Raw genomic sequence first — 23,329 nt, 5'->3', positions numbered from 1 at the left:
TGCTGCTTTGGTGATCCTGGTTTATCCTCAGACGTTCATGATGCCTCTCAGGACGATACATCCACTGTGGTTCACTCAGACATACTAGACTTGATACTAGACTTCTTTGGTCATTCTGAGTGTCTTTGTGGTTGTTTTGTGTCTTTTTTTGAGTCGTACCTGCAGAGGAAGTCCTGCTTTGGCTCCGAGCAGAGTAGGAGAAAACCACGGCCTGAAAATCTTCTCACAAATCACCTGCAGATAAGAAGAAGAAAGTCAAGAAAGGATGAGTGAAGACTAGGCAGAAATTATGTTTAAGATTTGAGATGGACGAAAATAGACGAGTCGATAGAAGAACTGCACTTTATCAGTAACGGTAAGGATAGCATAGTGTGACAGACTGTCAACAAAAACACACAAAAGACACGAAAAGATTTACAAATGAGACAAAAACAAGACACAAAAGATGTAGAAAATGACACAAAAAGATGTAAATATAACAAATTATGAAAAGAGATGAAACTGGCATAAAATATTTAAAAATGACTCACAGAGACAAAAACAAGACAAAGGCGACACAAAAGATGTAAAAGTGACACAAAAAGACACAAAAACTGACACAAAGACATGTAATTGGAACACAAAAATAACAAAACGACACAAAACTGGGACAAAAGATTTAAAAATGACACGAATAGACACAAGACTGACACCAAAATAACTCAAAAAGTTGCAAAAAGACACAAAAACAAGCAAAAAAGACGCAAAATTGACGCAAAAAGATGTAAAAATGATATGGAAGCTGTGAAAACAACTCAAAAAGATACAAAAATGACGCAAAAATGTTTTGAAATGACACAAAAGTGAGACAGACATGAAACTGGCACTAAAGATTTAAAAATGACACTAAAAGAGGAAAAAACAACATAAAAATGACAAAAAAAGTTGAAAAAAACGACACAAAAACATACAAAACAAATAAAACCAACACTGAAATGACAGAAAAAGTTGCAAAAATAACACAAAACTGATACAAAAATGACACAGAAGATGTAAAAATAACTGAAAAAGGCACAAATGAGGCAAAAAGGCAGAAAACTGACAAAAAAATGCAACAATGACCCACAAACCTATAATAAAATGATACAAAAATACTGCAAAAATGAGCCTTTTTTTTCAGTACATGGTTGCTACAAACGGTTTATTTTTTGGGTTGTGGGTCAGACGGAGGTGAAACGGACGAAGAACGAGAGAAACGGCAGAAAGCTGAGGGAGCACGACGTCAGCAGAGAAACAGCGACGTGTCAGTGTGTCGTTATGCAGACGACGCCTCGCTTTTCATCGCTCATCTCCACACAATGGCTTCTTTCTCTGAGCGGCTGATTGGCAGGCGGAGGGTCGTGGCAGGTCAGGCCTCGGATCGACCAATGGGAGCGCGGCGTGTCATCGACATGTCATCGGCTCCGGCGCTCTTCACTCAGCTGCTTTTTCCTGCTTCCTCCCTTTTGTTCTTCGCCTCCTTTGTTCTCCATCTTCTCCTTTTTCCAGCTCGTCGTGCTCGTTTCTGATGCACCTCTGACTCTTTCTTTTTATTCTGGTCCTCTTTTATTTCATCTCTTTCCGTGTTTGTTCATCGGGACTTCATTCCTCATTTTGTTTCTTAAACTTCAGTTTTCTCATCTGATTTCGTTTGGTCTTCCACCTTTTTCCGTCTGTATTTCTCTTTTGTTGTGGTTTTCTGTTTTCTTGCTTTTCTTTAAATTTATTTTCCTTATCTTGGAAAATGACACAAAAAGCCAAAAAAATGACATGAAAGATAAAAAAATGACTTAAAAAACATAAAACTGACATAAGATTATAAAAATGACACAGAATTGACATAAAAGATTAAAATGTGACACAAAACTGACATGAAATATAAAAAAATTACACAAAACTGACAAAGATTCAAAAATTAAACAAAAAGGCACAAAACTGATATAAAATATTGAATAAAATGACAAAAAATGGCACAAAAAGATGCAAAACTGGCATAAAATATTGAAAAAATGACATGAAAGATTAAAAAGAAGACTTACGAAGACAGAAAGTTGACATACAAGATTTAAAAAATGACAGAAAGATACAAAACTTACATAAAAGATTTAAAAAATGAAAATACATATGAATAAAAGTGTTTAGTTCCACTTCTATTAGTATTCTGACTCATATTTGAGCATTATTAAGCAGGAAAACTGTCTATAATAATTATTAAAATGTTCCTAAACCTGATTTTAATTTAGTTTTCAGAATGACTTGATTAAAATGAGATAATTACCAAATAATTGTAATAATTAAATGAATTCTGCCGCTCATGACGCTGAATGTCAAATAAAAACCTGAAACCGTTATTTATTCTGTGTGAACAGAATAATAAGAAAAGGAAGAAAAATTAATGATTTTGATTAAAAAAACACAAACTAATGAACCAAAAAAGGAATAATTCAACAAACTCTCAGAGGATCCAGTAAATTCTTGGAATTTTGTTTGTATTTCTGGATATTTTAGTTTCTTAAATGAGTCGATTTAGTATTTGTAATTAATAAAACTAATTAAACGCAAAGATCCTTTAATATTTCATTCATTCAGGCAGATTTCAGCAGCTTTTATTTTCACTCCAACTTTAGTTGATGAGTTTATTTTGTAGAAACTGCTTTTATTTCCTCCTGACTTATTTTAACTATAAACTCAGTTATTCACTTAGTTTCTTTTTTACACAGAAAATTGAACATAATGTGAGGAAATGTTCTGAACTTCAGCGACTCAGTTTCTCTGTGCAGTAAATGAACCTTTCAAAATAAAACATAATTATTATATTAACACAACTGAAGTAAAAAAAATACACAGAACAACACAGAAATGAAGCTAACGGTAAACTGTCACCTTAAATCTGTCTGTCGGGGTTTGATTTAATTATTTCAGGTTTGTTCTGATTTATAGTTTTTGTCTTTTTAAATTAATTTCTTTCTGTTTTGTTTCATCTTTTTCTGAACTTTCTCTGTTTGAATCGTCTCCAGTTTCTCTGCTGCTCAGCGTTTCAGGTTTCTGGTGTCAGGAGACGGTCGGCACGGCGATGAGGGTCTGCGGCCTGTTGTCACGGCGATGAGGGTCTGCGGCCTGTTGTCACGGCGATCATGTCGGGTTTGGACTTTTTGGTTTCCTCAGTCTGACGGCCAAATTCTTATTTTAATAATAATAGTAAATTATTATAATAATAATTATTATTATTGTTATTAAATAAAAATATACTATTTATTATTTTTATCATTATCATTAGAATCACAGCTTTACTTGAGTTTATTTAGTTTTATTAATTGTAGAGATTAAACCGACTCATTTAAAAAACTAAAATATGCAGAAATCTGAATATTCTTCTCCTTCTTTTTATAATTATTCTGTTCACACTGATAGTTTATTTTTTATCTTGAAGCATTCAGAACATTTCTAACATGGATTATGTGGATTTTTCTGTGTCAAAAAAGGAACTTTGAATTAGTAACTGAAGGAGTTTACAGTTAAATGAAATCAGGAGGAAATAAAAACAGTTTCTACAAAATAAACTCAACTGTTGGAGTGAAAATAAAAGCTGAATAATTTAAATATGAAGGATTAAAGTCAAACAAAAATTATCTAAAACACAACTTTGCTTGAGTTTATTTAGTTTTACTAATTCCAGAGAATAATTTAAAAATCTAAAATATCAGAAATATAAACAAAAACCAACAAGAATTTACTGGATCCTCTGTGAGTTTAATTATTTCCTATTTTTGGGTCATTATTTTGTGTGTTTTTAATTAAAATCATTCTTTTTTCTCCTCATTTTTGTCATTATTCTGTTCACACTGATAGTTTTTTTTAAAATCTTGAACATTTCTAACATTAATTCTGTTGAATTTTCTGTCAAAACTGAACTTTCCGTCGCCTTTCTGTGGTTTTTTATTTCCAGCGACGCCTCCAGGCCTCGTCTGCTTCTTCTGCTCTCAGGAATCCGCAGCGATCGATCTTCCACAACTTTTAATTATTGTGGAATGAAAATGAGGGATAATTACGGAGCCGCTGACAGCTTGTTTTTCCTCTGATTTGGATCATTTAAAGGCTCCTGAAGACGACTTCAGTCTGAGGCTGAACCTGAACGTGTTTCTGCTGAAGCCGTAAAATAAAAGACGGCTTGTTGTTTTTATTTATTATGAGTTAAAGTCGCTGACGGATTAATTATTATTCTGAACATCATTAATCTGTCGCTGACTTTAATTCATTTTTACTGAAATTAATCACTGTGAGTAGAAACGTTCAGTTTAAAGCAAAAACCTTCATTTTAATCCACAAATAAATCATTTACATTCTACAATAAAAGTATTTATTCATGTTTTCATTCATTAATTATGAATCCGAAGGTCAGGAGAGGATTTCTGTTTTTGGTTAAACTTATATTTATCCTTTAAATGATCAGAAATTACCCAAAATTAAAGCTCAAATTCATTATTCTGATCATCATTTATTATTATTATTTTGTCATTCGGAGGTTTTTGTGTTTATTTAAATAATTGACACAAGAATAAGAAGAGAAGGAAAAGGAACAAGTAAAAATATTTCTGCATAATTTCATGTCAGTAAATTGTTAGGTGGGAATTATAACTGATATTAATATTTTTATTATAATTAGTGATTCATTGTGAGTGAATGAAGTCAATGGAATTAAAACGTTTGTTTGCCTGAAAACTGTAAAATGTGTTTGTTCTATTTCTACTTCTAAAAAGTGACACACTGCAGATCAAAGTTAGATTAAATGATTTACAGTGAATTATTCCTGCCTTTTCCATAAACTCGGACGTGTTTTATTTATTCTGGTTTATTTATTTCTGGTTTGAAAAGTGGCTCATTTCATGTGAAACCTCCAGAAAAGCGGTTGCTGCACCATTGACAGTTTTCTCAGGGTTTTATGTGCTGAAAGATAGTTACAATAGAACTTTCCATGCAAAATGGCAGGTCTCTGTCTGTACTAGTTCCAAAGTTATGACCTCTTCAAATCTCTGGAATTTGGACCTAAACCACCGCCTAAATCGTCGCCTAGGATTTTGGACTATTTAACTGCTTATTTCTGTGTAGCACACTTCAGTAAGCCAAACTGGGATTTTGTAGGCTTGTAGTAGCATGATGGAAGATATTTTATACAAATTTATAGATCTCTACCACCTGTGCCACATCGCCTTCCGGTCTCACCAAAATTGGTCACTTTTTGTGGGGTCCATACTTGAGCAGCTCATATCTTTCTCTATGATACCCCCAGAAGTCTACAACTTTGTACGTTATCATACAATTTTGTTGAGAATAGGACAGAGTGGTCCTTGGGTCAACATTTCTAACATTTCTAGTAATTTTAGACCCCTAAAACCTACTCGCGAGTGTGTTTTTCTTAATTTTTAGCATCTTTAGAAGGCTCCTGTAGTCTGTAGAGAGTAGCTAGGAGGCTGTGAGGCTACCTGTGATGTCAGATGGTTGCTGTGAGCTTGTCTGCCAAATTTCAGCCATCAATTATGTCTAAAAGCTGAGAAACAAGCAGTTAAATAGTGCAAAATCCTAGGTGAGGATTCAGGGGTGGGTTTAGGTCCAAATTCTAAAAAATTTAAGATCCAATAAGTTTGGAACTAATAGAGCTGGAGCTCTAATTGTTTGCATGGAAAGTTGTTTTGTGTCTGTCTTCCATCACAAGAAAATGTAGCAACACCATTATTGAAACCACATGAAATGACCCGAGTAGAATCTAAACGAGTCAGACCTGAGTCCAGCAGTGTTTTCTTTTTGCTTTCCTTACCTGCAGGTTCGTGTTCCGTCGGGTCGGGCTGCACCGGCGTTTCATCGGGTCACATCTGGACGAACAGTCGAAGAAGTTGCAGTCGTCGTCGCTGCTGCAGTTCTGGTCCAGGATGTCCCTCATCTTGGGCTCGAAGAACGCCATGTCCACGTCGATGGCGACCACCTGACGCAGGTACGGCAACGTTTAGGCTTCCATTTCATTTCACAACGACAACACAGTCAGAACTGAGAGATAACAGCCACGTTCAGAGATAAAAAGGCGAGAATTTAAGAGAGAAACTCACAATCTGGAGATAAAATGTCAAAAACGTTGAGAGAGAAAACTTCTAATTTGGTGATAAAAAAATAATCAAAATTTAGAGATAAAAAATGAGATAAACTAGAAATTCAGGTCAACATTTTTGAGATAAAAATTCCAAACTCATGCTTAAGTCAAAGCTTTTAGATGTAATTTTGAAATTGAGGGATAAGAAGTCAAAGTTTTAAGATGTAAACTTGAAATGGAGATCTAGAAGTTAATATTTTTAAAATAAAAAAGTTGGAATCCACAGATAAATATTCCAAATTTTGAGATAAAAACTTGTTCAGAGATTAAAAAAAGGCCAAAATTTTAAGAGAATAGCTCGAAATTTGGAGATAAAATGACCAATATTGAGATAAAAACTCAAAATTTATGAATAAGTTGTCAAAGTTTTGATATAAAAAGTTGAAATTTAGAGATAAAAAGCCAAAAAAAAATGAGAGGAAAAACTTGAAACTTAGAGATAAAAAAGAAAAAAGTTTAGATAAAAACCAGAATTTTAGGTGGAGAAGTCAACATTTTGAGATAAAAACAACAAATTCATGTAAAACAAGTAAAGATGTTGAGATAATTCAAAATTCAGGGATGAAAATTCAAAGTTTTGAGATAAAAAGTAGAAATTCAGAGAAAATCAATGCAAACATTTTAAAATATAAACTTGAAATATAGAGATAAAAAGACATTCTGAGATAAAAATCCAAAATCCAGGTGTCGACATTTTTGGATGAAAAAAAGAAAAAAAAGGAAATTCAAAATTCTGGGATAAGAAATCAATATTTTGAGATAGAAAATCTCAAAATTTAGAGATAAGAAGCAAAAAAAAAGTAAATAAAAGCTTTAAATACAGACTTAAAAGCCAACACCAAATCCAGGGATAAAAAGAACAAAAAGTGAAAATTTGGAGAAAAAAAAAATCAAAATTCATGAAGAAAAACTTTTTTTTTTTTTGAAAAAAATGAAAATTTTGATAGAAAAACTTGAAAATCAGCGATGGAAGACAAAATTTTGAGATAAAAATTTGAAATTCAGAAATTCTCTTTTTGTCGCTTTGGGTTTTTTTTTACATCTCTTTCTTGCATAATTCTGGTCTTTTCATGTCTTTTTGTGGTTCTTTAGAGTCACATTTTTGTCATTTTACATCTTGTTCTTTGTATTTTCTTTCTTTTAGGTAATGTTCCGTCTCTTTAAGGGTGTTTTTTGTCTTATGTTTGTTGCCTTTGACATTTCATTTCTAGCATCTCTTTCTGGCCATAATTCTTCTCTTTGTGGTCTTTTTATGTAACTTTATGGTTGTTTGGAGTCCCATTCTGCTCGCTTTGCCTGTGCTTTGTCGTCAAACCTTTCCGGACTCGGTGGAGCTCTCCTTTAATGTTCCACGTTTACGGTGTTGGCATTATAAACGGTGTGATCCTGCTAATCCTGGAGCAGCATAATGAGGATTCCTTGACGTTCTGTGGAGCCACGTTGAGCCGTCGTTTCCTCTTTTTCCCGATAATCGTCGGGCTGAGCAGATAAAACGTTTGAGTTTGGATTGTTGCTGGAAAAACAAACGGGCAGCTTAGATTCCCATCTGAAGGAAAGTCAGAGTTTTGTTTGGCTTTCCCCTTAGAGCTAAAATAAGCAGCTTGTAATTCCAGAAACGCTGCAGAAAGTCAGAATGAAGGATGAGGAGTGTGATAGCAGAGAGCTTTCCCACCAGAGCCACTGCTTTTATCACATTTTGGCCGTCTTATATTTCTCTGTTGCCATTTTACGTCTCTTTCTTGTCTTTTTTAGCCCTGTAATGTTAAATTTCTCCTTTGTGAGATTAATAAAGTCTATCTTATCTTATCTGTTTATTGTTGTTTTTAGTCATATTTTGGTCATTTTGCATCTTTCTATTCCCTGTTTTGTCCCTTGAAGATCATTTTATGGATCTTTGTGGGTGTTTCATGCCATATTTTGGTCATTTTGTGTCTGTTTGTTGCCTTTTTTTGTCTGTTTGTGGTTTTTTTGTGTCATATTTTGGTCATTTTGCGTCTGCTTGTTGCCCTATTTCGTCTCTTTGTGTCACGCTTTGTGTAAAAGAGCAGTTTGTTTATACCAAGAAACCTCATTTTTGTCGTATTTTGGACATTTTGTATTTCTTTGTTTTCATTTTATGTCTTTCTGATCTTTTATTTCAACCGAGAAAATAAATTTTTGTCATATTTGTGTAATTTTGCATCTCTTTGTTTCCTTTTTTCGGCTCTTTGTGGTTGTTTTGTGTCATGCTTTGTGTAAAACAGTTTGTTTACACCGAGAAACTTCATTTTAGCCACATTTGGGTAATTTAGCCTGTCTTTGTTGCCATTTTCTGTCTCCTTTACACTTTTTAAGGTTGCTTCCTGTCATATTTTGGTCATTTTTGCATTATTTTATGTCGCTTTGTGGTTTTTTTATGGCTCTGGGTGGTTGTTTTATTATCGTACGTTGGTCATTTTGCGTCTCTTTGTCGTCATTTTGCATTTCTTTATAATCATTTTGATTCCTTGTGGTCAGAATCTGCTGTTTTTTGTGTTTTTTACATAATCTGTTTCTAGCTAGCAGTTTATTTTGGGTGAATGTCTAAATTAAACTTGCAGAATGAAGTGATTTTAAGCTCAGATGTGGTAAAGTTTCCCAGCAGAATGACCCGTCACAGATGAGTAGTTCAAGGACCTGTGGAAACGGGACATTCTCTCTGGTAAACGGTGTCATTGTGGCTGTTTTTGAAGCTGACGTGTATTTTCAAATGGATGAAGGCTTAGACTTCCTGTCTGAGTCCTCACAGAGGCAGAAGCAGACCGGTGTTTTTCACAGTGACCTTCTCTTCCAGCAGCTTAAAAAAAAACATCTCTTCAACAAAAAGCTCACGTAATCCATCGTCCACCGTCTGATTTCCATCTCTGCTCTAATAGCGCTTTAAAACACGTCCTCTTATCTCTTTCCTGCCTTTTATCTCCTTCCTGCCGCTCTGCTTTCATCCTGCTCCTGGTCTTTCTGTCCTCTGAGGACCTTCTGAGGAGAAACGCTCTCAGACTCACCGTCAGGTCCTTCCTGATGGCGAAGTTCTCCGGCTTGATGTCGCAGAGGTGCAGCTTGTGGGTGAAGTCGTTGTCAAAGTGCCACACCATGTCCAGGAAGCTCAGAGCGATGCGGTGCACCATCTCCCTGGAGGTCCACCTGCCCCGGGCCCCGGCCTGGTTCTGGTCCTGCAGCCCGGGAACGGACACGTCGTCCAGGGAGAAGATGTTCTGGTCCCAGGCGTGTCCGGCCGACAGATACTCCACGGCGTAGAAGTGACCGCAGGAGCCCAGCACTCTGGCCACGTGGCTGCTGAGGTCCTGCAGGACTCTGGAGGACAGATGGAGGCTTTAGGGAGCAAAGAAGAACTCATCCTCACCTGGATGGACGTCAGAGGATCACATCTGACTCCTGGAACATGTTTCCTCACAGTCATTTTTCTGTTTAAAGGCTCGAACAACATTCTGAGACAAACGTCCTAATTTTGAGATAAAAAAACTTAAAATTCAGGCATAAGAACCCCAAATTATAAGAAAAAGACGTGAAGCTCAGAGATAGAAACTTGAAAGTCAGGAATAAGAAGTCAAAATAGTAAGATTAAGAGTTGAAATTCAGAGACAAGAAGTCAATGTCTTGAGCTAGAAACTCGAAATTTTGAGGTAAAGACACATTTTTTTTAGACAAAATGTTAAATTCAAAAATATAAACTGAAGCGTTTAAGATAAAAGCTTGAATTTCAAAATTAAGAATTCCAAATCTTGAGATTAAAACTTAAAATTCAGGTATAAGAACCCCAAATTATAAGAAAAAGATGTGAAACTCAGAGAAAAAAATTCAAAATCTCAAGATAGAAACTTAAAATTCAGGAATGAGAAGTCAAAATTGTAAGATAAAGAGCTGAAATTCAGAGATAAGTCAAAGTCTTGAGCTAGAAACCAGAAATTTTGAGGTAAAGACACAATTTTTAGACAAAATGTTAAATTCAGAGATATAAACTGAAACTTTTGAGATAAAACTTGAATTTCAAAATTAAGAATTCCAAATCTTGAGATTAAAACTTAAAATTCAAGTATTATCAGTCAGAAATTTAAAATACAAACTTAAAACTTAGAAAAAAGCAAAACGTACAGTTCAGTTTCACCAAAAACTCCCTGAATGCGCCTGTTGGTGTTTTATACGGAATCCTGAGAGTCCAAATAGTTTATTTTGGCAATTTTTAAATCAGAAATAAACTGATTTTCTGCTCAGATTTTCATCATTTCAGCAACACGCCACAGATGAGTTCAAAGACCGTCAGAAACTTGAAAATCTTTACTTTTTTAATGTTTCTACTCTGATAAATGACATGTTTGTTGATTTTATTTTTCCTAAAAGATAAAGCTTTGGGGTTCAGAGGTTTAAACTCTTACAGGCCAATAATAATAATCTCCATTTTTAAGGTAAGAAAATAAAGTCCATCAGAGAGAACAACGAGCTAACATCAGAGTTTCTATGAGCTCATGTCTCGTCTCTTCCAGATCAGAGATTCCTCAGGAGTGTTGTTTTCTGTCTGACCTCGTATCGACCGGCTACAGACTCGTCTCGTTGTGTATTCAGTCTGCAGATAAACAGCAGCAGGTGGACTTTATTTCTGGACTCGATGGACTTTTGGCTTCCAGCCGGCTGCTGTCTGACGGTAAACCTTTTGTATTGTTGCTCAGAACTCAAAACTTCTCACACTTTCAAGGTGAAACGAGTTTATTTCATCAAACCGCAGAACAAAGCTTTACTCACAGATCTCAGACGTTTGCTATGATGCACTGTAAAAAAAAAATGTTTTTAACCATTTGGAATTAGAATCTTTGAACAATTTGATATTTTTCAGATTTTTCATGTTTGCTAAATTACATTATAATAATACTTTAAATGCAGAGATAACATGTCAAAAAACTGAGATAGAAACTAGAATTTCAGAGATAAAATGTCAAAATTCTGAGATCAAAAAGTCTTTCTTGGAATTGGAAGACAAAGTCAAAACTCTTCTTGAAAATTCAAAAATTTTGAGGCAAAAGTCAAAACTTTGAGATTAAGAGGTTAAGATTTAAGATTAAATGTCGACATTCTGAGATGAACTTCACATTTTGAGCTGAAAACTTAAAATTCAGGGACAAAAAGTTTTGTTATGAAAAGGTGAAATCTTTGGATAAGTCACAGTTTTCATTCAAAATTCGACATTCAAAGAGAATTTAGAGATAAAAAGTCAAAACTTTAACATGAAATGTGAAATTCTGAGATAAAAGGTCAAAATTTTGAGATGAAAACTTGAAGTCTGGAGATGAGTCAAAAATGTAACTAAGAATTTAACATTCAGAGATTGAAAGTCATATTTATAAAATAAAACCTGAAATTCTCCTGTGAGACTCCAAATTTAGAGATAAAAGGTCAAAGGTTTAAGATAAAACATGAAATTCTGAAATAAAATGACAAAATTTTAAGATAAAACATGAAGTTCTGGGATAAACATTTAAACTTTAAAACACAAACCTGAAACTCAGAAATAAAAAGTAAAACCTTTGAGATTAAAAGTCTGTTTGTAGGAATTGCAAGATGTAAAATCAAAACTCATTTTGAAAATTCAACTTGAATTTTCAACATAAAAGTCAAAACTTTGAGATTAAACAGAGGAAATAATGTGAATTCAACAATTCGAGATAGAACTTGAAATTTAGAGATAAGAAGTCAAACTTTTGAAATAGTCTTTTAAAAGTACTGATTTTGACTTCAGTACTTGGAATTCAAAGATTAAACGTCAAAATGTTGAGATGAGAAACTGAAACTTTAGGACAAAAAGTCAAAGCTTTGAGAGAAACTTGAATTTCAAAATGAGATAAAAAAAAATCTTGAAATTCAGGGTTTAAAAGTGGAGCTTTTGAGATAGAAATCTTCTTCTTTACTGGTTAAATTCCTAACAATAATCAATCCTCCACATTCCTGGCATTGATCAGACAATAAATCAACATTTTCCTTGTAATAATAATAATAATAATAATAATAATAATAATGTGTAGAGTGCAGTGAGGCAGCAGCAGGCTTACCTCAGGAAGGTGTACTCCTCCTGCTGCAGCAGCGACCACAGTGAAGCCAGCTCTGCTCTGGAGATGCTCTTATCTCTGCTCTTCAGCTTCTTCCCCCACAGCCTGGCCAGAGAGCCGTTCCCTCCTCCTCCTCCTCCTCCTCCTCCTCCTCCGTCTTCATCCTCGTCCTCCCCGGCCAGCCCCAGGGAGTTCCGTACCTGAGGCCAGAAGAAGAAGAACACTGGAAAAAATGCTTCTCTCAAAACAAGAAAAAAAATCATTTCAAAGAACTTTTACTCTGAAGTAAGTGAAAGAAATCTGCCAATAGAACAAGTGAAAAATGGCTTGGTGAGATTTCTTGAAATAGGATGTGATATTTAGGCTATTGAGATCCTAAAATTAGCTGGAAAAACTTATTCCAAGCTCTATTTTACCAGGATTGTCAGGCTTAGGTGTCTTAAAATCAGACATGCTAAAAAATAGCAGTTTTCCACTCAAAAATAGATTTTTACTTTCATGTAACTTCTTAAATTTGATATGTATTAACCCTCCCGTTGTCCTCATTTACAGGCACCGAAAAATATTGTTTGTCTGAAAAAAATCAGCAAAAAAAATCCCCAAATTTCTGAAAATTTGCAAAAACGTCAGGAAGAAAATTCTAATAATTCTTTAAAAGTTTCCCTTAAAAGTTTTTTTGAAGCCCCCAAATTTGGCAAATTTTGCAAATATTTTCAGAAACTGAGTAAAAAACTTCCAAAAAAATATCTAAAGTGATTACATAAATGTCAGTAAAACTTCTTATATTTTCTTTAAGAACATTCAGAAAAAATCAACCAAAATCCAGCGAATTTCGCTGGATTTTGGTTGATTTTTTCTGAATGTTCTTAAAGAAACATTTTTAGCATTTCTTTTTTTCCACCAAAAAACGTTCAAAGATTTCCCAAAAATGTTGAAAATGTGGACATCAGAAGTTTCCCATATTTTCAAACTTTCCAACGGGTCAGTTTTGACCCGCAGGACGAATAAACAAGATAATTTCAAGATTGTTTGACTTAACAAGACATTTCAGATGCGTTGTCTTAAAACAAGTCCCTCCATCTGCTGAAATGTCTCTTGTTGAGTGAATTTATCTTAAATCAAATGGGATGAGACATTTAGACTGAAAATAAGACAAACAGACTTGGTAAGATTTGGAGTTTTTGCAGTGAAGAAGCAGCGGCGTGAGGTTTGAGTCCACAGAACGGTTCTTCATCAGCTAGAACCTGGCGTGACTCACCTCCAGAGTGGCGTAGAAGACCACGTCCAGAGGGGACAGCTCCTCCGCCGTGTCCTGTGGAGCAGAAAGGAGGTTTAGAAACGAGCCGAGCTCCCTGAAAGGACGAGAGGACCGGACGTCACCTGGTAGTCCAGGATCCCCAGCGGCTCGTACGAGGAGAAGTTCTCCAGCTTGGACTTGAGGATGACGGGGTTTCCCCTCCAGCGAGCCTCGATCACCTTCTTCCCGTTCTCGTAGTAGAGGCAGCGTTTGTACTCGACCAGACCCAGAACACAAAGATCCTCACACATGTCGCCGGTCACCGAACCCTCGCCGAACTCCAGACACTGTGGACAGCAGGCAGCATCATGAGACCAGAGCAGAACCTCCAGCACCTTTCCTTCTGCCTCCGTCACATTTTTATTCACCGTGGTTCATTTTTAACCTGCCCCTCTAAATGAACAGTTTACAAAAGGAAACTGGAATCAACATGTGGCCGACAGAGTTCAGTTTTTTGTTTTGTTTTTTAGTGACAGTATCTGAAAAGTCAACATTCTGAAACTGTCACAACTACAAGAAAACTAGATATTTAGAGAAAAAAGGAAATATTTAGATTTGAAAACTCAAAAGTTACAGATAGAAAGAAACATTTTAAGGTAGAAACCCAGAATTCAGAGTTAAAAAGTTAAAAATTTTACAATGAAAACTTGAAATTCAGAGATAAACGTTAAAATTTTACAATGGAAATGTGAAATTTGGAGATAGAGGCAGCAGTCATGATTTTTAGACAAAATCTTGAAATTCAGAGATCAAGAGTCCAAACTTGAGATAAAACGGTGAGTTTCAGAGACTAAAAAGTCTGAGAGATGAAGGTTTTTTTGTGAGGTTAAACATCTAAATTTAGTAGAAAAAATAAAATTAGGAGATGTAAAGTAAAAATTCTGAGATATCGTTATAATCTTGAGATAAAAAAATCAAGCAAAAGTCAAAATTTTGAGATTATTCGACCAAAATTGCAAATCAAACTGAAAGAATTCAAGATAGAGTCAAAATTCTGAAGTAGTTCTCGTTTCAGATGGAATATGCTTTTAGATGAAAACTAGAAGTTTTAGGAGTTAAAGTCAAAATGTTTTGAGATAAAAACTGAAATGTACGAGATAAATGTCAGCATTTAAAGAGAAAGATCTGAGATAAGATGTGGGTGTGCTGAGCAGAGCTTCATGTTTAGTTTATTACGTTGATGATTGTGTTTCTGGTGAGTTTCTAAATGTCGACATTTAAACTAAATGTTTCTGATGAAATGTGAGGATTTGAAGCTCAGATCTGGTTATTTTTCAGATAGAATGACTGTTCTCTGTCAGCACGGCTATCTGATGCTACGTTTATCCTCCACAGCTGTTTTCCTTTGTCCTAATCCGTGAAGGAGATGAACCGACATGTGAGTGGACACGGTAATGAACGTCTGAATCGCTCAGCGTCTGCAGGTGCCGAGGTTCTGGATCAGCGGCGTTTCGGTCGGAGATTAGCCGGCTAATCCTCGCTCTGCCCACATTCCAACACAAACATCCGTCAGCGAGGAGCTCAGAGGCTGAAGCCTGACATCAAACACCTGCTGGACGGTCGCTGGTGCCTCGTACCGGCTGGAAAGCAGGTTTTAGCTCTTTATCGAAGCGCTAAGATCCTAAAGTTTCCTCTGTTGCTTCTCAGCAGACCATTGATTCAGAATCTGTCGTAGATCTGAACGTAGATCAAACAATCTCCAACTTTGGATGAGTTGATATGAAAAAAAATTAAACCACCCATCTTTGAGGACACTCAGTCTCAGAACAATCAATCTAAAATGGTTCTAAAGCATGCAGAACTTTGTCAGTTTTGGACTTTATGGACTGTTTGTATCTTCATGTCTTCATCATGGCTCCACGTGGAAAAGAACTGGCAGAAAAGTCAGACTGTGAGACGCCACAAAAATGGAAAAGAACCCAGGAACATGAACTAAAACATCAGTGTCAGCAGTAATCAGGAGGTCTAGAAGGAGTCATAGTTCCACTAATCAGGAGGTCTAGAAGGAGCCATAGTTCCACTAATCAGGAGGTCTAGAAGGAGCCATAGTTCCACTAATCAGGAGGTCTAGAAGGAGCCATAGTTCCACTAATCAGGAGGTCTAGAAGGAGTCATAGTTCCACTAATCAGGAGGTCTAGAAGGAGTCATAGTTCCACTAATCAGGAGGTCTAGAAGGAGTCATAGTTCCACTAATCAGGAGGTCTAGAAGGAGCCATAGTTCCACTAATCAGGAGGTCTAGAAGGAGTCATAGTTCCTCTAATCATGGCTGCAGAAGGTGAACTACTTCCACAATCCAGCTGTAAAAACAGACAGCAGCTGCTTCAGACTTGGTCCAGGAGTTAGTGTGGAGCTCAGACTCTTCAGAACATCAACCTCTATGGACGGAGGACAAGAACAACGCCTTTGTCTGCTGTGCGGCCACAAAACTTCCAGATGGAACTTTGATAAAGAACATGATGGATGGTGGGAGCACATTCCTTCCTAAATGACGTCAGCATGAATTAGTTTGATTCATAGAGTCCAGCATGTTTGGATCAAATCTGACCAGGACTACCACAGTGTTAGTGAAGCATGGAGGCTTTTTGTGTGACTCTGTGGACATGTTTTTGTTGTTTTTAGTGGTCATTTTGCATCTCTTTGTGGTCGTTTTGAGTCTCTTTGTGGTCTTTTCAGTCTCTTTGTGGTCGTTTTGAGTCTCTTTGTGGTCGTTTTGAGTCTCTTTGTGGTCTTTTCAGTCTCTTTGTGGTCGTTTTGAGTCTCTTTGTGGTCGTTTTGAGTCTCTTTGTGGTCGTTTTGTCTCCTAACTAGAACTACCACAGTGAATGTATGATCTTGACGGTGAAGCATGGAGGTGGCGGTATGATAATGTGAGGCTTCATGAGTGCACCAAGAGTTGTGTAGATGATGTTTACAGATGGCAGCATGAATGTCTGTAGATAAACCAGAACACTGTCTGACAGGACGACTCCTAGAGCATCTTTGGGGTAGTTTAAAGAGAAAAACAGCAGCTGAACAGTTTAACTAAAAACTCTGCAGCTGTTTGAGACGAAGGTAACCCGAGTCAGGAAGCGCAGCAGACGGAGAAGACAGCAGGTATGCAGACAGGCTTAATTGGCCTGAGAGAGAGACGCTGATAAAAGCGATGACAGCCCAGCGTCCTTCATCTCCTCGGCGTCACACGGTTCATCTGGTGAAGGAGGAGTTCAGATAAGGTGGATACGACTCTTAAACATCTGCAGACGGTTTATAAAGTTAATCTGAACATCTTAACGAGGTGCGTTTGTCAAAGTGACACAATGATCTGTTGAAGACCAGAGTCAGCTGCTTTCACGTGGGAAAATAACTCCAGATTGTTTTTGTTCCGGTCTGCGATTCTCCACTGCTGTGATTTCTAGATATGCTGTTAATGCAGCTGCAGGAATGATTCAGAGGCTGACGTCTCTTAAAGAAAACACGGTGGGAACATGAATAAATACAGTTAACATAGTGTTAGATGTTGTTTAATGTTGGTAGAACTTCATGAACTTTGGTGGTGACGCAATTAAATGTCACAATATTGAACTGAGATTTGGTAAATTTTCATGAAAAAAATACAAAGATTGGATCTTTCCTTGTCTCTTTGTAGATGTGTGTCTTTTTTGGTCATTTTCTGTTTCTTTGTGGTTGTTTTGTGTCTGTGTGTGGTTTTGTGTTTCTAAGTGATTTGTGTCTTTGTGGTTGTTTTCTCATTTTTGTTGTTTTGTATCTTTGTGTTTGTTGTGTATTTGTCATCATTTTGGATTGTTTTGTGTCTCTGTGGTTGTTTTTCATTTCTTTGTGGTAATTGTGTGTTTCATTGTGGTTGTTTTCGTGTATTTGTCCTAATATGTGGCTATTTGTGGGGTTTTTTTTGTCTCTTTTAGTCCTTTGTGTCTCTTTCTGGTTGCTCTGTGTCTTTTTGCCATCATTCTATGTCTGGTTCTAGTTATTTTATGTGTCTTTGTTGTCATTTGTGTGTCTTTATGGTTGTTGTGTGTCTCTGTAGTCATTTTGTGTGTCTTGTTGCTACCTGATCTGTACTTGACATGAAATTGAGTTTCACAGTGTAACAGCACAAATAATTTTTTTTCTGTTCTTGTCTAGCCTTTTTTACGTTCTTAAACTACAAGCTTACGCTTACAGCACACACATACATTTTTATAAATATCTTACTTATTTCATGTGTTTTTATTTCCAGTGTGGAGCGTTTTCCCCCTCTGGGATCACATCTTTATTCTGGGTGTTTATTCTGGGTCTGCTGAAGGCTGCCGTGCATCAGCGAACCTCTTTCTTCTGATTCTGAAGCAGAGGCAGCGGATGAATATTTAGTTGAGGAATGATGAATTGTAAAGTCCTGACCTCAGACGACTCAGGAGACTTTGTGAAACACTGCGGCTGGAGGCTGACGCAGTGACCAAGCTGCAAAAACTAAATAGTCGAATCAGTACCATTAGATAAGAAGGCTGGTTTAGAAGATGTGTGTGTGTGTGTGTGTGTGTGTGTGTGTGTGTGTGTGTGTGTGTGTGTGTGTGTGTGTGTGTGTGTGTGTGTGTGTGTGTGTGTGTGTGTGTGTGTGTGTGTGTGTGTGGATGGACTCAACAGGTGTGGGAGGGGAAGTGTTGAGAGTTAAAGGAGACTCTACAATTATCGTCTCTTTTGATTCTCTAATGGCTCCTGCTGTCTTTCATCACAATGAATTACAGACACTGCTATGTGTGTTAGCGTGTGTGTGTGTGTGTGTTATCGTGTGTGTGTGTGTGTGTGTTACATCAGTTCTTCCTCAGTTCAATCACTAGCACTCCTTGGATAGTTGCTAGCGTCCCTGTACTGGTGACTAGCGTCTTTACTATATTTATTAGCATTCCTAAGTTAATCTCCAACATTTCTTGACTGATTAGTATCCCTGTACTAACAACTGGCTTCTTTACTTTATTTGTGAACATCCCTAAGTTAGTCACTAGCACTCTTTGGCTACTTGCTAGCATCCCTGTTCTAGCAACTAGCATCCCTACTTGATTTGCTAACATTCTAAGTTGATTACTAGCACCCCTGTACTGGTAACTACCATCTTTACTTTATTTGTTAGCATTTCTAAGTTAATGTCTAGCATTTCTTGACTGATTATTAGCATCCCTGTACTGGTAACTACCATCTTTACTTTATTTGATAGCATTCTGAAGTTAATCACTAGCATTTCTTGGCTAGTTGCTAGCATCCCTGTACCGGTAACTACAATTTTTACTTTATTTGTTAGCATCTCAAAGTTAATCTGTAGCATTTCTTGACTTCTTATTAGCATCCATGTAATAGCAACTAGCATCCTGACTTTGCTAACATCCCAGGACTACAAACTAACATCTCCAGGTTAGTCACTAGCATTCCTTCGTTGCTAGCACCCCCAGACACGTCCTTTTGTGTCTCTTTGACACTGATTTATCTATTTGTGGCTGTTTTGTCTTTCTTTGTAGTCATTCTGTTTCTTGTTTTGTTTTTTGTGTCTGTTTTCAGTCCTTTTGTGTCTTTTCTGGTTGTTTTGTTTCTCTTTTCAGTCATTTTATGTCTCTTTGAAGTTGTTTTGTGTCTTTTTAGTCCTTTTGTGTCTTGTGTTTGTTTTGTCTCTTTGTAATTCTATGTATATTTTAGGTTGTTTTGTGTCTCTTTGTGGTTGTTTTGCTTCTCTTTTCCGTTATTTTGTGTGTCTTTGAAGTTGTTTTGTGTCTTTTTAGTCTTTTTGTGTCTTATTTGTTTTTTCTCTGTAATTCTATGTATATTTTAGGTTGTTTTGTGTCTCTTTGTGGTTGTTTTGTGTCACGGTTACACACTAAGTTACAAACGTCCACAGTGATGTTTTCAGGCGTCTTTTGATTTGTAGGTTTTTACACCAAGACTCTTTTTTTTTTCTTCTTCTCGCCGCTGTTTGTGGCTCCAACTTGTGCAGCAAAATCTTTGAAATCCTCCGTTTTTGTCTCTTTTCTATCTTTAGCTTCTCGTCCGTCGGGGCCAGACGACTCCTTCTAGAAGAGGAGGTTCTCTGATATTCTCCCGGAGGACTGGGACATCTGCAGCCTGTTGTCCAGCGCTGCCTCCACATATCCGCTGTAATTCCCTGGATTTCCTCCGTCTTGCATCAGGTCAGGCCGTGCAGCTGCTGGAAACTGTGGACAGATCAGCTCCATGCCTGTTCAGGAGATTATGTCTGTGCTGCCAGAGCTCCACTTTTACAGATTTCTTGCAGTTAGTTGGACGTTTTCTGAGGTTTGAAGTGAGGCGAACAAAGACGATCAATGATCTTATTTACTACGTTGTTGTTGTACTGTCCAGGAACATGAACAGACCTGCAGACATTCTACTGTTTCCTCCTCATTTCTCATCCAACTGAAGTCAAACTTTACTGTCAGACCTACAAAACTTTATATCGTCCAGGTTTGTTCCAGGTTTCACTGCAACTCTTTGTTGTCTTTTGTATCTCTATAATGTCACTTTATGTCTTTATGTGGTTATTTTGTGTTTGTTTAGTCCTTTTACATCTATTTGTGGTTGTTTTGTGTCTCCTTTTGGTTGTTTTGTGTCTCTTTGTGGTTGTTTTTGTGTCTCTGTGGTCGTTTTGTGTCTCTGTGGTTGTTTTGTGCCTCTGTGGTTGTTTTGTGTCTCTTTGTGGCTGTTTTGTGTCTCTTTGTGCTTGTTTTGTGTCTCTTTGCGGTTGTTTTGTGTCTTTTTGGGATTGTTTTGTGTCTCTCTGTGGCTGTTTTGTGTCTCTTTGTGGCTGTTTTGTGTCTCTGTGATTGTTTTGTGTCTCTTTGAGATAATTTTTTGTATATTTGAGATCATTTTGTGTGTATTTGAGGCCATTTTGTGTGTGTTTTTTGTCCTTTGCGTCTCTTTGTGTTTATTTTATGTCTCACTGTCATTTTTTAGGTCATTTTGTCTATTTGTGGTTGTTTTCTGATTCTTTGTAGTTGTTCTTGGAGAGTTTTTTGTCTTTTTGTGGTCATTTTGTGTCTCTAAGTTCATTTTCTGTCTGTGGTCTTTTTATGTATATTTGAGTTTGTTTGGTGTTTATTTGAGATTGTTTTCTTTTTTTCCATCCTTTTGTGTCTTGCTGAAATTTTGTGCTTCTTTTTAGGTCATTGTGTGTTGCTTGTCATGAATTTTGTGTCTCGTTGTGGTTGTTTTGTGTCTATCATTGTTTCGTGTCTCTTTGTGGTCTTTTTTATGTCTTTTTGTGGTCATTTTCTGTTTCTGTTTTGCCATTTTGTGTCTCTTTATGGTCGTTTTGTGTTTGTTTGTGGTCATTTTGTGTCTGTATGTGGTGGTTTTGTGTCTCTTTGTGGCTGTAATGTGTGTCTCTGCTGTTGTTTTGTGTCTCTTTGCCTGTTGACGTGGATCATTGTGGATGTAATGTCAGATCTCAGTGTGTGTGTTGGTCCGTTCTGATGTATTCTTGTGGAAATGTTGCATCCAGCTGCTGATTTGAGACGCAGCAGGTGTGTGTCAGCAGATGTTCACGTCCGCCCAGTGGCAGTCTGGGAGCTTTTCTCAAAGTGGATCTGATCAGCGCCAACAAACGACGAATGGATTTGATTAAGGATCTGCTGCAGCCTGAGAGCAGCACAAAGCCTCGATGTTTATGTGGCCCGGGAGCTTCCAGCTAACAGCACAAACAAATAGCTACAAGAAGTAAATGAGCTCCAGACCGGAGCGTTAGCATCTGGTAATGAACTCTGGCTGCCAGGCTGCAGTGTGAAGGATTGGGCTTTAAACCAGCACTTTTAAATCACTGTGGACTCAGTTTTCAACATGAAGTCCTGCAGCTCTGTAGAAACAGAATGAAGGAGAGAGGACTCAGAAATGTCTTCTATGCAGGACGACACCGTTAGAATGACAGAAATCATCAAAAACTGGAACCAGCATGTATGTTTTTCCAAATGTCCACAGCTGTTACCAACGCTGGAAAACACAGAGGCTCCACATGCTGTAAATATTTAACTATTTCCACGTTTCCAGCCTCCACAAACTTTATCTCTACTCTGCTCATCATCTGTAGAAAAATGTTTCTCCATGCTGAATGTAGCTCTTCTCTGTTTCTGAGCCATGCTGACTTTATTTTACTCATTCAGTAGCTTTGATTTTCCTCCACATGCAGCCAAAACTTCAGATATGTGATTGCAGTACTTTAACTCCAGAGTGTTGTGTAGCACTTGTTGTGTAGTACTTGTTGTGTAGCACTTGTTGTGTAGCCGATGAGCAGAAAGCTGAGCCTCTGTGTGTTTCTCGGTCAAAGAGCTTCTTTGTTGTCTCCATTACATTCCATAATGGTAAAGCCAACATTAAAACGCCTTAATGACATTCCTGAGAGCCTGAAGCTGCAGCAAGGAGACTGAAACTAGAAAGACTGAAGCTAGAAGGTCTGAAACAAGAAGGTCTGAAAGTAGAAGGTCTGAAACTAGAAGGTCTGAAACTGGAAGGTCTGAAACTAGAAGGTCTGAAAGTAGAAGGTCTGAAACTAGAAGGTCTGAAACTGGAAGGTCTGAAACTAGAAGGTCTGAAAGTAGAAGGTCTGAAACTAGAAGGTCTGAAACTAGAAGGTCTGAAACTAGAAGGTCTGAAACTAGAAGGACTGAAACTAGAAGGTCTGAAACTAGAAGGTCTGAAAGTAGAAGGTCTGAAAGTAGAAGGTCTGAAACTAGAAGGTCTGAAACTAGAAGGTCTGAAACTAGAAGGTCTGAAACTAGAAGGACTGAAACTAGAAGGTCTGAAACTAGAAGGTCTGAAACTAGAAGGTCTGAAAGTAGAAGGTCTGAAACTAGAAGGACTGAAACTAGAAGGTCTGAAACTGGAAGGTCTGAAACTAGAAGGTCTGAAACTAGAAGGTCTGAAACTAGAAGGTCTGAAACTAGAAGGACTGAAACTAGAAGGTCTGAAACTAGAAGGTCTGAAACTAGAAGGTCTGAAACTAGAAGGACTGAAACTAGAAGGTCTGAAACTAGAAGGTCTGAAACTAGAAGGACTGAAACGAGAAGGTCTGAAACTGGAAGGTCTGAAACTGGAAGGTCTGAAACTGGAAGGACTGAAACTGGAAGGACTGAAACTGGAAGGTCTGAAACTGGAAGGTCTGAAACTGGAAGGACTGAAACTGGAAGGTCTGAAACTGGAAGGTCTGAAACTGGAAGGACTGAAACTGGAAGGTCTGAAACTGGAAGGTCTGAAACTGGAAGGACTGAAACTGGAAGGTCTGAAACTAGAAGGTCTGAAACTAGAAGGTCTGAAACTAGAAGGTCTGAAACTGGAAGGTCTGAAACTGGAAGGTCTGAAACTGGAAGGTCTGAAACTGGAAGGTCTGAACCTAGAAGGTCTGAACCTAGAATGACTGAAACTAGAAGGACTGAAACTAGAAGGTCTGAAACTAGAAGGTCTGAAACTTCTGGTTGTTTTGTGTCTTTTTGTGGTTGTTCTGCATAGTTTAGTTAGCCTAGCCGCACTAGACAACCCACGACAATGAATTTAATTCTCTTCCAGGGTGGGTCTAGTTACCCTCGGTAAGCCTCGAGGTTGGATTCTCCTAAAACTGGCCGGACCAATCACCATGAAGTGTAGAGTCAGAAGGCGGGCGTAACTAAGTGACGACAGAGGCGCAACGATTCTGACAGAAACAACCGGAAACAACTAGCCTAGCCGCGCTAGACAACCCACGACAACGAATTTAATTCTCTGCCAGGGTCGACAACAAAAACGACAACAGTCGTTGAGCTCCATTAGCACAGACTCTGAATAATCTTTCTGTTAA

General features: G+C 37.3%; 1 protein-coding gene across 3 annotated transcripts in view; it reads right to left on the bottom strand.

The window, feature by feature from the left end:
* The window catches only part of dipk1c (divergent protein kinase domain 1C), a 37,134-nt gene that overhangs the window by 4,129 nt on the left and 9,676 nt on the right, over positions 1-23,329 (bottom strand). For all 3 annotated transcript variants that reach the window (XM_051940412.1, XM_051940411.1, XM_051940413.1), the window contains exons 2-7: positions 13,609-13,812; positions 13,487-13,540; positions 12,232-12,428; positions 9,178-9,487; positions 5,831-5,995; positions 160-234 (exon numbers count right to left, since the gene is read on the bottom strand). In XM_051940412.1, the coding sequence (XP_051796372.1) occupies positions 160-234; positions 5,831-5,995; positions 9,178-9,487; positions 12,232-12,428; positions 13,487-13,540; positions 13,609-13,776 (969 nt within the window). In that variant the 5' untranslated portion in view covers positions 13,777-13,812. The remainder of the gene's footprint in view (positions 1-159; positions 235-5,830; positions 5,996-9,177; positions 9,488-12,231; positions 12,429-13,486; positions 13,541-13,608; positions 13,813-23,329) is intronic.

This window comes from Acanthochromis polyacanthus, chromosome 20 (assembly GCF_021347895.1).
Source record: "Acanthochromis polyacanthus isolate Apoly-LR-REF ecotype Palm Island chromosome 20, KAUST_Apoly_ChrSc, whole genome shotgun sequence".
NCBI classification, from domain to species: Eukaryota; Metazoa; Chordata; class Actinopteri; family Pomacentridae; genus Acanthochromis; species Acanthochromis polyacanthus.
The sequence above is the reverse complement of the archived record's forward strand: the minus strand, read 5'-3'. Positions and strand labels throughout refer to the sequence as shown.